General features: G+C 40.5%; 1 protein-coding gene across 1 annotated transcript; it reads right to left on the bottom strand.

Moving 5' to 3' along the window:
* Positions 1-7,996: 7,996 nt before the first annotated feature.
* Positions 7,997-13,030, bottom strand: LOC129580882 (uncharacterized). The gene is made up of 2 exons (XM_055471614.1): positions 12,909-13,030; positions 7,997-8,762 (listed from the first exon to the last, which is right to left on the bottom strand). The coding sequence occupies exons 1-2, from the start codon at positions 12,965-12,967 to the stop codon at positions 7,997-7,999; spliced, it is 825 nt and encodes a 274-aa protein (XP_055327589.1). The 5' UTR covers positions 12,968-13,030.
* Between the last annotated feature and the right edge of the window lie 1,515 nt (positions 13,031-14,545).

Below are 14,545 nucleotides of genomic sequence, written 5' to 3'. Positions count from 1 at the left end.
ATTTGACGTCGCGGTAATGTTGCAGCACCTTGGTAAATGAGGTTCACCGATTTCTGTGCTCGACTGTGAGGCCACGTAGCTCGTGCAGGTGCGCGCATGCGGCGTCTGCGTTGCCGACTTGCCGCGCCAGCAAACAGCTTGTCTAGTCAGGTTCACTGACGATGTTTCTGTCGAACGTGTCCATCAGGAAGCATTTGTCTGTAGTACTTGGTGATTAAATGACGATAAGCACCAGCATGTGATACATCAGCGGCCAAAAAGATACAGAACAATATGGGGATATTATTTAATTTATCGGTCTGCGCTTATGTCGTGTCGTGAAGGGTGCCAGGGGCCAAATGCCAGCATAATGCAGTGTTATAACTTGTCCGGTGCTGGTCGTCACAGACTCACAATCATTTGTATTAACAACCGTGCGAAACAGCATTCACTAAGTGAATGTTTTTTTGCAGCAAATTCTGCCGCTCAGTCCAGTCAGAAAGACAAGTGCAATGCAAAACTTTTAGCTTAAGGGCGCAGATAAAACTTTTGGATACATCCTACATATAATTACTAGTACTCTGTATATGGTCATTAAAATGTAATCATGGACATTAAAATTCTAGTCAGTACTGTTCTGTTTCAGGCTTAAGACAAATTTACATTTGTGCAGTACTGTCGTCCGACCTGCTTCCCGCACTTACCCAGAGCGAACAAAAATAAAAGACTTCTAATTATTATCTTAAAAATTACTCCACCTGAATAAGTAGTAAAACAAAGGCTTGGAATCACGGACAAGTTTCTCATGAAATACTGGGCGCGTTATAATAAGTACATGCAGTGCAATGCTACCTGAAGCCTACTACACTAGTACGTTCAATTAATCGTAAGTAAAGACAATTTGCATACTTATTTTATTTGTAAAGACATACTTGATTTATTTCCATATAGGGACAACTGCTGCAGGATGGTATTAACACAATGTACGAGTAATACTTAAAGTAATACTTATTCTAACACCGTAATACTTAAAGAAGAATCAAAATTGTAATAAGAACCACAACTATAATGAACACACTTCAACACAGTCTTACCGAATGAAGCAGCGCACTTTGCTGACTAGGATAACTGAACTTGGATTACGTTCACATGTTGTTTTCTCATGCGCATTCTTAGGTTATTCTCAGGTTAATCTTAGGTTTCTTAAGACGAGAGGTACCCAACATATGGTTAAATTGGTACACCCCCCGTGCTGCATATTGTTGGAAAGAGCGTTTCGTGATCTACAACCCGACACCAGCAATGTTTATTAAAATTTTAAATTGAAAGAGTTATTTTGACGTTAAACAGCAGTACAGCAGAAAGTTGCCAAAAGCGCTCCGTTACAGCAGTGGCCTGTCGGTCAGTTTAGTGGGCAATGGGCAGCGATCGGGCCTGCCGCCTGCTAGCGCTCCTGAACTCGTGCGTCTTCCTGGTTGTCTCTCTCTCCCCGCTCATAAAGAATAAGTAGGCCATTAAACTGGCAACGATGCGAGTAGTGATGCAACTGACAACAAATGTCCTACACGGCAAGAGTTGAACCAAGGTTGAACCTTGGAAATATTCTAAGTTTTTTGGCATTTCAAAACAGGAGTAGAAGTTTTCAAAGGAAAGTAATTAATGCTATTTAACGCTGCAGGCGTTAAATACCGTTAACGCAAGGCGAGTTATTTTCCCTGGCAACGTTGCGTCATTCCGTGATGACGCTGACTAATTAACAATGTGAACATATTGAGTAGTTTGCGTGGTCAATTCGATACATTTACAGAAACATGTTCTTTCGACTTTCGTTAAACTCTTTTACCTCTAATTTTTCCCCCTTGTTTTGTAGCATTACTAAGTATGTACATACTTGCACGGTACTTCCTCAGTTCTTCGTTATCCTGCATTGTACTTGTTGTACTACAGTACTACTTCAAAAAAGTTGTGTACAGTACATGATCGTCGTGTTGCATTGAATCAATATTATTGAACATTTACTCTACGGAAGACGTTCCTATCTCATAATCTATAGAGAATTTCTCCTAAAATAAAAATCCATATTATTCTCTAGTAGCTGTACATACTCGTGTAAAAATCTGTCTGTCTGCCTACTTTTATCTAATATTAATTTAGCTGTGTAACTTTTGCTTACTCGAGTTTTATTAACTTGAATCCTAGAGTAGATTCCGTAATGCGACTACTAAAAATTTCAAATGTTCTCCAGTGGTCATAATGACTCAGTTTATATTATTTTACTCTTTTGCCATTACTTTTTTATTTTATTTTAGTTTATTGACGCAATTACTATTACCAGCCGCAACTTCCTTTAATTCAGCTTACTATACTCTCGTTAAAGCTAACCGTTTCAGTAATGGATACTTTACACATCACGATAAGGCCATCACTCTCAAAAAACTTTACTGCTATACGTTTTTACTGCTCAAAAAAAATTTTTACTGCTAGTGGAACATTTGCATAAATTTTTCATAAGTATCAAATCAAACCTCTTATGGAGATTACAATAACCGCGTACCCTATTACTACACATTATGATATTAAAAGGCCACCAACAGCAGGCTGCTTATCAAGTTTAATTTTTTTTTTGCATATAATACTACTAGTATATCGAAACAAACAGATTGCTTAGGTGAACCTTAAATGTTGCATAATTAGCGTTGGAAGCGTTTTAAGAGCCATTGTCTGTTGTAGAGACTTCCTCAACCGGTTGATGCCGTTTCTGTTTCTAATACTTAATCATCTAATATCATCTCTAATACTAACTCTACTATACGATCATGTACAATGCGCTATTATCTCTAATACTAACTCTACTCTACGATACTAACTCTACGTATCTGCAATCGCTTTTATGATAAGCGGTATTTTTGTTTAATTGCTTCAATCTGCTTGTACAATTCTAGTGAATATAACAATGACTAAATACTTAAACCCTATTAATCATTTCCATGATAGTACCCACCTGTATTCATGACTAATCATTTGCTCTCTTCCATGCATATTTTCTCAGCAACTTCTCTACAATGTACCGTTTTTCTTTTCTTTGGCGAAAATTATAGCAAACTCATGTCCACTATACTGAAAAATCATGGTCGAGTTGAATTTTTAGAAAAGATTGCGTAACATCGTCTTCTGTAATTTTGTATTGTCTTTCAAGTCGAATGAAACATTAAACACTGACACAGTTACATACTTAGGTATAACCGTATAACTTGTCTTGCCAGTGCACCATTGTTGTTTTGAAAGGCTATTGCCAAATAAACAAATGCATTGCAATAATTCACTGTCCTATTCATTACATACTTTCATACAACGTGTTTCTAATTCTCTTCTTAACATCATTCATCCTGCATGCCCCTTTTTGTCAGCCGCACCTTTGTACTATTTATATACGGGTTTCTTGCATAAATTTTTCCTCTACCCTAGTTTACCAAGTATATTCATAGAAATTTTCACAAACAATAAACTATAGACTTCAAAAGGGCCCCAAAAGAGGACTGCAGAGCAGTGTATCTGTGTTACGTGCATAAAATTAGTTGTACCAAAATTAACTATCAATACCAGTTTCACGTCCACTATACTACAGTACCTGAATCTCTTATGTACGTACTTATACGCTAATAACGCTACGATACTATATAGAGGAGATTTTGAATTTATGAATTTGTTTTTAATTAACTTCATACTTTTTGTATATAGTGCTAGCGGGGGTTGTTAACCACACCGGTGCACCGATTGAGCGCCAATTCCACTGGAAAATGGTATTGGATTTGTGGAATTGGAAAAGCGTGACGTACGCTTTTCGTGGAGTTAGACAATTTTATGCTCTTGACGATAGACTTCATAGCAGCAACTCGCTGCGCTCGATGCAAATTATTGAAAGATAGTTTTTTCGTTTCGCCTTCGGTACATCTGCTAAACTCTTATTACGAGTGACAATAATGACATTATAGAGTGGTCATTTATGTACGGTTACGCTTTCGCAGGAAGCTAAATCTAGTAGCATGGACCTAACTTAGTAACTCTACATATTCATCAAGATACAATATTAGCAATTTCATACTCTGGAATAAAGACTAAAATCTTTTTGTCCAAGTACTTCCATCATATTCCAAAATTACTTTTTATCATTACTTGCATTATATGTATTTTAATTTTTAACCATTTGTTTTTCTTCCATATCGGCATCCTGTTTACTCCGTTATGTACTCTACGGGATCCGTTCCGCCCTGGACTAACGAAAGCCCACATTCCGAACAAAACCCGGCCCTGATCTCGTCTGCATTTTAGTATAACCCTATGCTACAACTTATTCCTCTGGCACATGTCGTATCACATTCGCAACTGCGCAACCTACTCGATTACGGCTCCTTGAGATATACGTCTCGATTTGTGAACCTGTTCATTCAAGTATAAGGTTTTCTTATTATCTTCTTGATGTCAGACCTGTCGTTTCGGTTTGTGTTGTTTGCGTTTCCGGTTGGGGCCGCGGCTTCGCTTTGGGGGTGTTCGGCGCGGCTCGTCTCAACGGAAGTCGGCGACCATCGGCGCCGTTGCGAACGTTTGGACATCGTCGGCTTTCGAGCACTTGCCCCGACATCCTCAAAGCGGCAAATGATCAAACGAGCCCGAAAAGCGTTAAAGGTATGTTTATATTCAAGTGGCTTATTCACATTTAATAACAAAATACGCGCTTTGTGCCGTAGCTCAAAACCTAGCTTAGTTCATTCGAAACTTAGGAATTACTCCTAAGCTAACAAAAATTATTACATCCGTGCAGTCTTTCCTGTTAAAGCCAGTAGGTGGCGAACAGACCTGTGCAGTTATGGAAAACTGACCCAGAGTTAGAGTTAGGAGTTATAGGGAGCGTGCGAGTTACGCTACGAGTTACGCTATTAATGCAAGTAAACCGAGTTTCGAGTTATTCAGCGAGTTACGCTACCATAGACTATACATACAATTTTTGAGCGAGTTACGCCAGAGTTAAGTTTTCGTGGAGACGAGTTACGCTTCAGAGTTACGTTATAACTCGATAACTCGAAAATAACTCGCGTTACGTTAAATAGTTAAAAATAACTGCACAGGTCTGGTGGCGAATTATTTGATACGTTTTGATAGTACTTATTACGTTGCTACGTTTTGCTTGGTATTATTGGTAAAAGCACTAAGGCACGAAAATGAGATGACAACAGGTTTGCACTTAGCAGTTTGCTTCGGGTCTATTCGCTATCGTAGTTCGGAAAAGACACTGAAAAGAGATGAGAAGATTCGAGCAGGATACACAGTATTTGCTTTTCGCCACATGGCCCGGTTTGTATGCAATCGGCCATTGTGGTCAAGCAGTCTTCGTGGTCTGACCGGCTGACCGAATGGCTACCGGCAGGCTGGCAGGCAGAATGCTCTGTGCGTGGCTTCAGTGGTCACTTGCCTGTTGTACTGAACTTTGACGCGATAGTGGCTTCCAATTTATCAAGTCCAAGAAGATATTCCTGTTACGGTGTACATTGTCGGCATCAAAGTGAACAGGAAGACAATTACTCGCGCTATCCGTTGCACTAATTTTCATCTCGATGTGACGTCGGGTTCGCCCGGAATTTCGGTTTAAAATTTTGTTTTTGATATTTCAATGGCGTTTTTTTCGAATTTTTCAAAACCCTACCAGCAACGGATAGTCGACATCAAGATCTATCATAAGACGACATATCGTCCTAACCGGATGTATAGTGAATATTTTCACCGGGGTCGAAGCTAAAAAATAATTTCCCCATTATTTTGTTAATGACCCTACAAAACTTCCCAAAAAAATTAGTAGATGATAGCACAACATCTTAGTGGCGTACGGCAATAGTTAAATTGACCTTACATTTACCACCGCGTGCACCCAAAAAATTTGCGCAAGGGGACCATATGCTGGGTACCCCTCGTCTTAAGTTTTGTTTCTTAGGTATTCTTCTTAGGTTTTTCTAGGTATTGTTTGATATTCGAAGGTAATCCCAGGCTTTCTCAAGTATTCTTAGGTCATTCTCAGGTAATGCCTAGGTTCGAAAGAATGACCTAGGAAACCCGCGTCCGATCACTTCGGCCGCGTTACATTTCGGCCGCACAGGTTCACTTCGGCCAACGTTCATTTCGGCCGTGGCTCACTTCGGCCAACACTCAATTCGGCCAACGCTTATTTCGGCAACTGGACGTTTCGGCCATCATAGGTTTTCTTAGGTTTTCCCATGTTTTCTAGGTTTTCTTAGGTTTTATTATGTTTTCTTAAGGTTTTTAGTTTCATTATGGTTTCTTAGTTCTTAGTTTTCTTAGGCTTCTTAGGTTTTCTTAGATTGCTTAGGTTTACTTTTCTTAGATTTCTTTGGTTTCTTAAGCTTTCTAAGGTTTTTTCGTTTTTTTCTTCGGTTTCTTAGGTTTACTTAGGTTTTCTTTGATTTTCTTACTGTATGTTTTCATAGGTAGTCTTAACTTAAGAATCTTAAGTTGTCCTTTGGTAATCTAGGATATGATTAAATTTTCTTTTCGTTTTTTATATTTTACCAAGTTCCGTACCGTTAAGTTTTCATTGCTCTCCCGGGACGGCAGACTTCGGGACTTCTTGTCATCGGCCTTATAACGGTTGACGGGGTGCTAGTCAGAGCAATCGGTAAAGGAAGACATGATGGTGGTTAGGGTTGCCAAATACTTGGCGAAGTCGACTTATCAAGTTAATAACTTGAGTTAATCGAAAAAACTTGGAGGAAAAGTCAAGTTATTAACTTGAACTTTTCCTTCCAAACCAAGTCAATGAAGTCGATTTGGTTTGTGAAACCAAGTTCTCAAGTTCTGCTTCAAGTCGACTTGCGAGTTTTTAAAAACATTTGAGGAATTTTAAAGTAAACCGACATTTTCTGCGTTATATCTTTAAAATGTTTTGATAATGGTGTCGTACAACACACTTTCGCTGTAATGTTCCCGCCATCGCAGTGGATTATGACCACACGGGTGCATAGACTGTATGTGCAGCCAGGAGGCAAAGCTCCGGGCGGTTGACTGGAGCAGTACGTGGAACGGGTGTGTGACGCCTAATAACTCCCCCCCATACGCAAATTTTCGTATTACTTTTTATTCGACTTCAAGTCGACTTGAAGTCGACTTCAAGTTAATAACTTGACTTGAGCTTCCAAGTCAAGTCAAAAAAGTTAACTTGGATGTCCAAGTAATTTGAAAAGTTTGACTTTTTGTAAAAACCAAGTCGAAAGTCAAGTCAAGTTATTAACTCAAGTTTTTGGCATCCCTAATGGTGGTATAGTAACTTTTCAAAAATTGCTCAAACAAATTATGCGTGGAAATGAAATAAAAAGTAGAAACCGATCGAAATTTCGCGTATAACGAGAACTTACACGGTGTAGATTAAAAGTTTTGGTAAACCCTATTTTCGCCGAAGTGTACTGTGGCCGAAGTGAATTGCGGCCGAAATGAACGACAGCCGAAGTGAATGGCGGCCGAAGTGAGTCGCGGCCGAAAAACTTTGGCCGAAATGAGCGCGGCCGAAATAAAAACGGCCGAAGTGATAGGTAGCCTAGGAAACGGCTAGGAAACCGCGTCCGATCACTAGGAAACCTTATAAGGCCTAAGAACACCTAAGAATATCTAAGAATGCCTAAGAAGCCTAAGAAGTACCTAAGAGTACGTAAGAATACCAAAGAATCTAACAAAACCTAAGAATATTTAACAAAACCTAAGAAGAACAACTTAAGAACCTAATAATGACCAAGAAGAAACCGAAGAGCCTAAGAACGACCTGAAAATAACCTAAGAATGATCAAATCCGAATCCAAGTCTCAGCGGGGGCCCGAGTAATCCAAGACAAATCCAAGTTTGAGTAATCCGACTCCAAATCCAAGTCAAAGTTTAAGTAATCCAACTCCGAATCCAAGTCCGAGGTTCAGCGCGGACTTGGATTCGGAGCGGACTTGGATTCCCACCAATAACCACCAGTTCACATTTTCCGATATTTAACATGAGCCCACGTTGTTCTAAGGCTTCCTGTAGTGGAACGATCGTCGAACACGTCATCCGGATCACCACCCAATGCATCATCGTTCAGGAAGCTTTCCTTGAGCTTCGACCTAAGGTACTTATGTGGTCCAATGGTTGCAAGACAGTACAGTAGCGGGCCGAGGGGGTCTCCTTGCTGAATGCCCGCCTGCGATGACACTCTATATTTGCCGTGCATTAATATGGTCGGTGCGCCATAACACTGCGTCACTGCCACACGACACACGTATTTGTTATACGCTGGCAAGTGTTCTGCAGTGGCTTTCATGATATAATTTCGGTCAAGGGAATTAAAGGCATTCTTTGCATCCAGCTTAAGGAAAACCTGTGGTTTGTCCGATGTTGTTGCAGTTTCCAAGAAGTAGCGCGCGCCATGGACTGCGGCTTCCACACCCCCCTTGGTGGCAAAGACCAAATGAAAGGGCCGCAATTCGTTGTTCAAATGACCCGACCTAAAAGATGCGATGCGGGAGGCCAAACGTCGTAGACTCGTTCCAACTACAATGGGGCGAATCCCGCTGTCCTTCTTCCTGAAAGCGAACAAATTTCCTCCGTGTAGTTTGTCGGCAATTTCCTGGGGTATGGCCCCCTGGAGCATTATGTTCGCAAAGGCGGCTAAGGATTCACACAACTTTTTGGCCAATTCTTGGTTTTTCACTGTGATCAGCTCTTTTAGGTATTGTGCTTTTAGCCTCTTCTCCTGAAAACTATAAAGCAGCAAATTTCGAAAAATCGGCTTTTGATAGCCATGCCACGGGGCAGGCTAGGAAGAAGAACGATTTTCTATGAAAATCTACGGGAGAAACACCGCTCGACTTCCGTAACGCTTTTATTAGTCAAAATCGGTAATCACAAGAAATTCCAGAGTTGTGCGATCATAACTTCTCAACTAAAGTTATCTGCCAAAACATCCAGCGGATCAGAACTTCAAAGCTCAGTGTTATCGCAACAGTGTAGTGCTGATCGTATGTGTACTGCGTTGTACCTGTCTTGGCTATCGAGCCAAGTGCTAAACACAGTTAATGCGGTGCAACAGGTAATGATAAGACGTACGTGTAATGCTAATAAATACTGCATATGCACGGGAGATGGTGACGTACAAGCGTCATCCCTAACACTTTACAAATAATCACCGGCAGTTCAGCAAGAATGGCAACCGTGCCCGCCCGTGAAGGCACTTTATAGTATAACGGTCACTGGTCAGGTACTTGAAAAACATGTTTGTCCAATCTTTTCTTCTTTTTCAACTTCAGTCATCATGTACTAAATTTTGATGAGAAATGCACAAACGTACGGCAACCGAATAATTTTTTATGGAACGCAAATTTCCATCCAGCTGCAGCGGAATTTTCCAAAAAGCTTGTTTATTAGCTGTTGAGACAGTGGTGGGATGGTGGGTTTAGCAATGATGGATTCTTAGCTTTTCCTAGAGTTTGTATGTTAAAATTTTAGAAAGTTTTCTTTCAAACGTATCTTTTTCTCCACCACCTGATTTAGGATGGCAAATGTACACTTTAAGGGCTATCAAATGATACATAGTCATGGCAGTTTGGTTCAGCGTATCGAGTTGGCGGACGCAACAAAGATTAAGGGTTACGCGATTATGATATTACTAGCTGACCCCCAAATTGCGCGGCATAAATAATGCGATGGACAAATCATGACCCAGTGCAAAAATTAAAAGTCATAACTGCAGGTACATAAGTATAGGACCTACCGATCATGGGTAGGTTTTATGAGCGAAGCGTAGAATTCTGTTATACACTAAAGACTACAGTTTACGATAGAATTCATGGAAATCTGCGTTCGCCTTTAGTCGAGTGCAGAGATGACCAAAGACTGAAATGTACCTCTATTTTTTCCCCAAAACCGGACAAATTTTCTCATTAGCTTCCGCCCTATTTCTTTATTTCCAGATCAGTCACCATCAGCTAAAATTCGTGCAGTTGGTGCATATAGACTTCATAAGTTATTGTATTTTAGAACTTGTTCTCCCTTCTTGTTTTGTCATTCTGCGATTTTTGAAGCTGCACAACACGTCAACAGTTTACTAACTTCGAATCCCAGTTTTACCGCGAACACCACTGTTGCCCTTTATAATTATCCCAGTTTAACAATCGGCATACTAATGGAGTGACAGCCACCTTTTTTACTACTGATTTGACAACAGAACACAGTCAGACCACTTTCGGCAATCCAAGATGTGAGCATTTCATTGTGTTTCCTTCTCCGCTCTTAGCTTTTTTCAAAATCGGGAACTGTGACGTGAATTTCTTGCATGTTTGCTACTCCGCTTTCTATTACGCCATATATTAAATTTTAAAAAATGATTTCGAGTGTTCCAGAAGTCCCTTGTTACTTAATAATGAAGCATTTTCCCTTACTGTTAGCTCGAAGCTCCACTGTGGTGCTTCGCACTAAAATAATATGTATAAGACGGTCTCGATCACCACGTACCAAGCCGAGCGAACAGCTTGTTGTTTTTCGATGCAAACCTTAGAGATGCCAAGTTGCCCCCTTGCGCTTCTTAAACAGCTTTTTCTATTGGAAAGTGCAAAGCTGCAGATTTCGAAAAATCGGCTTTTACAAATCACCGGCAGTTCAGCAAGAAGGAACCGCGCCCGTCCATGAAGGCACTTTACAGCATAACTGCGCAAAACCACCACCCGGGCACCACGGAAGTCACTTACTTAAAAACAGACTTGAGAATCGTCCCACGGTCCCAGTTCATTTCGGCCATGTTTGTCCAGTTATTTTCTTTTCAGTGTCTAAACTTTGATCAGAAATGTACAATCGGCATGTACGGCGACGCAGTAATCTGAAGTTCCATTCAGAGTCAGCGAAATTGTCAAAAAGCGTGTTAGCTATTGAGACAGTGGTGGGGTGGTCACTGGTCAGTTTTAGCACTGGTGGGTTCTTAGCTTTCCCCATAGACTTTATATGTTAAGGCTTTTGAAGGATTTCTTTCAAACGTTTGCTTTTCTCCAGAAACGGATTTGTGATGGCAAATCTACACTTTAAGGGTATCGAATGATACATGGTCATGGCATTTTGGTCCAGTGCATCGAGCTGGCGAACTCAACAAAGATTAAAGCTTACGCGATTATTATATAGAGAAGAGACTAGTAGACCCCGCGCAAACTGCGCGGAATAAATCAACGTTGGAATACTTGCTGCAAAAAATATTAATTCATTACTGCAAAATTAACGTTGTTAAAATGAAGCGTAAAATAATTTAATTTCACTGGCAAATACTGTAATGACAAAAGGACAATTAATTTACGCTTTGTTTATACCTGACTGACAAATGGCTACTCTGAGCTATCCATTAGTTCACAATTCTACCGATAACATAATTTACCGATTCTTTTTGTGTGAACGTTTGAGTATTTCGGGCCCACTGACTGGAAAGAACTCGACCATCAAAAAGTTAAAATGTTTATTCCGGAAACGTTACGATTTTTGTTCAGTTTTCTAACAGATTATTTTAATCTTTACCTGATCATCCATCAAGCAAATTCCGCTCAAGTTTATCCCCAAAATTATGTCTGCTCATCCCATTCTGCCCTTTTTAAATTTACTCTGCCCGCTGATAGCAATCAATTGATTCGGAACCGCTATTGCCCCAGCAACTGCAATAAAATTTTAAAATAATTTTAATGTTGTGTGTACTGTAAATGTTGATTAGATGGTCTACCTATACGGCGTTTAGACTACAGATAGCAAAGCAACATTTACGCATTGAAAATAATTATGTTGCAGACATTAGTCACATTACGATTACTACTGCTGTAACCAGGAAGTGGATGACATAGTTAATCCAAGACCCTGGCCGTATCCCAAAGTTGCAAACCCCTTTGTCTGTTATATTGTGAAGATGTAATGCATAATCATTTTATAACCAAGCACCATGCGATACATAACGAATTTTAAACCGTACTACGTTGCTTCTCCGAAAACAAAAGTTTCGAAAAATTTGCTCCCAGAGAGGGTCTGATCAACTCGTTGCAGACGAGATTCGGCAACAAAGATAACCGCACCCGCCCGTGACAGCACTGGAAATTTAAAACTGATCAAACCGCTACGGCAGGCATCTACTTTATCTGCAGATCTTGCGGTCCCCGCTTTTGAAAATTTTCTTTCAACCCTTTTATTTTCTTTCTCGAAACTGACTTTTAATGAAAAACTAATAAGCTCAAAAGCTGCCGAATGACATGCGCTAAGGTTTGAATTTGACTCTGTGTAGCGCTTCAGCGGAACTGTAGAACTGCGTTTCTGGCTATCTCATTCTGTGCATCTGTGGGAGACAGTGGTGACGTGGTGGGTTCTGCAGTGGTGGGTTCTTAACTTTTCCCATAGACTTCGTATGTCAAGCCTTTTCGAAATTTTCTTTTTAGTCTTGAATAGTTTGGAAAACTAACCCGTTTCTGCAAATCTATGATCTCAGCGCTATTTTGCTATTGAATGATCTATAGACATCAAAGTTTAGTTCAGTGAATCGTTTGCAAAAGGGAGATACGAATGGAATTTTGCTAAAGCTTACGCTATGAATGTATAGAGATAGAGAAGATAACCTAGAATGCGGTGCATTGCGTGCACGGTACAGGGCTACAGACTATAACACAGTGTAGAAATTAATTTTAAATTTTTTTGCCACGCCCTGTTGACCATGGCACATCAAATAATTTTTTAAGGATCCTAGATAGTTGTTCAACCTTTCTGCAAAAAAAAGATTTTTTTGAATTTATAGCCGCGGAATGTGCCTTGGCGAGAAAATCGCTGGAATTTTGCCCAAAAACTGCAAAACTGGTTAACATTAATTTTTAATCAGTACTCCCCTTTAAAGGCTTTACCTGCCCACTTTTGAAAAAATTCCGAGGGGGGTGGCACGTGCCCCGTTAAAATTCGCCATGGAGTACAATAAACAATAAACCGTTGCTCTAGAGTAGGTGACTTAATCATTAATGATGTTATTAGCCCTCCATTCTTAAATTTACTTTACAAGTTAGGCATGCGTCGCATGACCGCATGACAGGTACTTACAGTCACGCAGAGGGTGCGTGTGTGGGTGTGAGTGCCAGTAACTCGTGCATGACTCAGCCAGATGGCGCTAGTGTATATGACACAACACCCTACGTAGACGGCTTCGAAATCTACGTACAGTGATCCTCTGCAGCCGAAATGTAACGCGATCCGACGGGAGTGATCAGTACACTAAGTACTAGTATGTTGGATAATGGATTCAAAGCCTGTCTTCCTATTCCTGCATTGTGTTATAGAACCGACGGTACAAATTTTGGTGTTCTGGATGCAGCAAACCTACCAAATCAGTTTTTAGTCTTCCAACTTAACGTCTTACTGTTTCCGGTAGGGATATGATAAACCTGTACGCCCCCAAAACGATCGCGGCGTACCTTGCAAATGATTTTGTGGCACCTACTAATGCAGCATAAAGTGAAAGTCCTGGATCTACATTTCTCCACTATATTTCTTATCGGTCAGCAAAAAGCCATGGAAAAAATAATTAGCTTGTGGAACTGGAAAGGTGTTACAGCGTGTTCTTCGAGGCCGCCGACAGGAATGTGCTCGTGACATAGGCTTAATCGCAATTTCGCTGCTCTGGATGCAGACAAAGAAACGATCCCTAATTTAATTTACGGTTCCTAATGTTGTAATTGTTGTTTATAGCATTTTGGTGACGCTGTCAACAGTACGCAGGCTAATTTAACTAGGTTATCCTAATTGCAGTTGCTTATCACGTGGGAATTGATTGATGCCAGTTGGGACCGCCGGATGAATGGTATTTAATCTAAAATAGTATATTGTACTTCGTATGCAAAAGAGCACGGCAGCAGACTGTACATAGCTCTCTCTAATGTTAAATGCTAAATTGCTAATGAATGTGACACAATGACAGCAGACATACTACCATGTGTCTGGCAGCACGTCTCTCACGCAAATGCTTGATCCAGCAGTTCTTTATTTTACCTGTGGTACAACGTAAATTTATAATAGTAAAAAACATCAGCATTTTTTACAACATCATAATTTCATTAAACTTTTCTGCTCCTTCCATCGTTCCCATGACTGATGCCGCGTTACCGAGCCGTATCGCGGTACGGTATCCTACCGTATCGGGGCATGACACTTCGGCTGCCTGATATTTTTTTGTTTTTCTTAGGTTTCTTAAGTTTTTTAGAATTCTTAGGTTTTCTTACGGCCGAATTGAACGGGCGGCCGAATTGTCTGGTAGCCGAAGTGTCAGAGAGCCGCTGTATCTCCAGTGACAATCTTTGGCGTACAAAGGTGCCTTCATGGGAGCGGGTGTCGGCCTATTTGTTGCTCGAGTCGTTTGCCTAGCGCTTTGATAATGGCGAATCGGCGATAGCGGACGGTCCCCAAGGGCCGATTGTTTCGAAAGCTATCGTTGCAAAGATGTATCTGCCGAATACAAATACAGCCTTTCTTTTTTTCTTTCGCTTCCGCTTCC

Source organism: Paramacrobiotus metropolitanus, unplaced genomic scaffold (assembly GCF_019649055.1).
Source record: "Paramacrobiotus metropolitanus isolate TYO unplaced genomic scaffold, Prichtersi_v1.0 Parri_scaffold0000005, whole genome shotgun sequence".
In the NCBI taxonomy this organism is placed as follows: domain Eukaryota; kingdom Metazoa; phylum Tardigrada; class Eutardigrada; order Parachela; family Macrobiotidae; genus Paramacrobiotus; species Paramacrobiotus metropolitanus.
The sequence above is the reverse complement of the archived record's forward strand: the minus strand, read 5'-3'. Positions and strand labels throughout refer to the sequence as shown.

Bases quoted from the DNA above. Each gene is read 5' to 3' on its own strand.
- LOC129580882 (XM_055471614.1), bottom strand. From the start codon at position 12,967: ATGGCGAATTTTAACGGGGCACGTGCCACCCCCCTCGGAATTTTTTCA. The intron at 8,763-12,908 runs GTAAAGCCTTTA...GCTGCTTTATAG, and splicing joins ATTTTTTCAAAAGTGGGCAG to TTTTCAGGAGAAGAGGCTAA.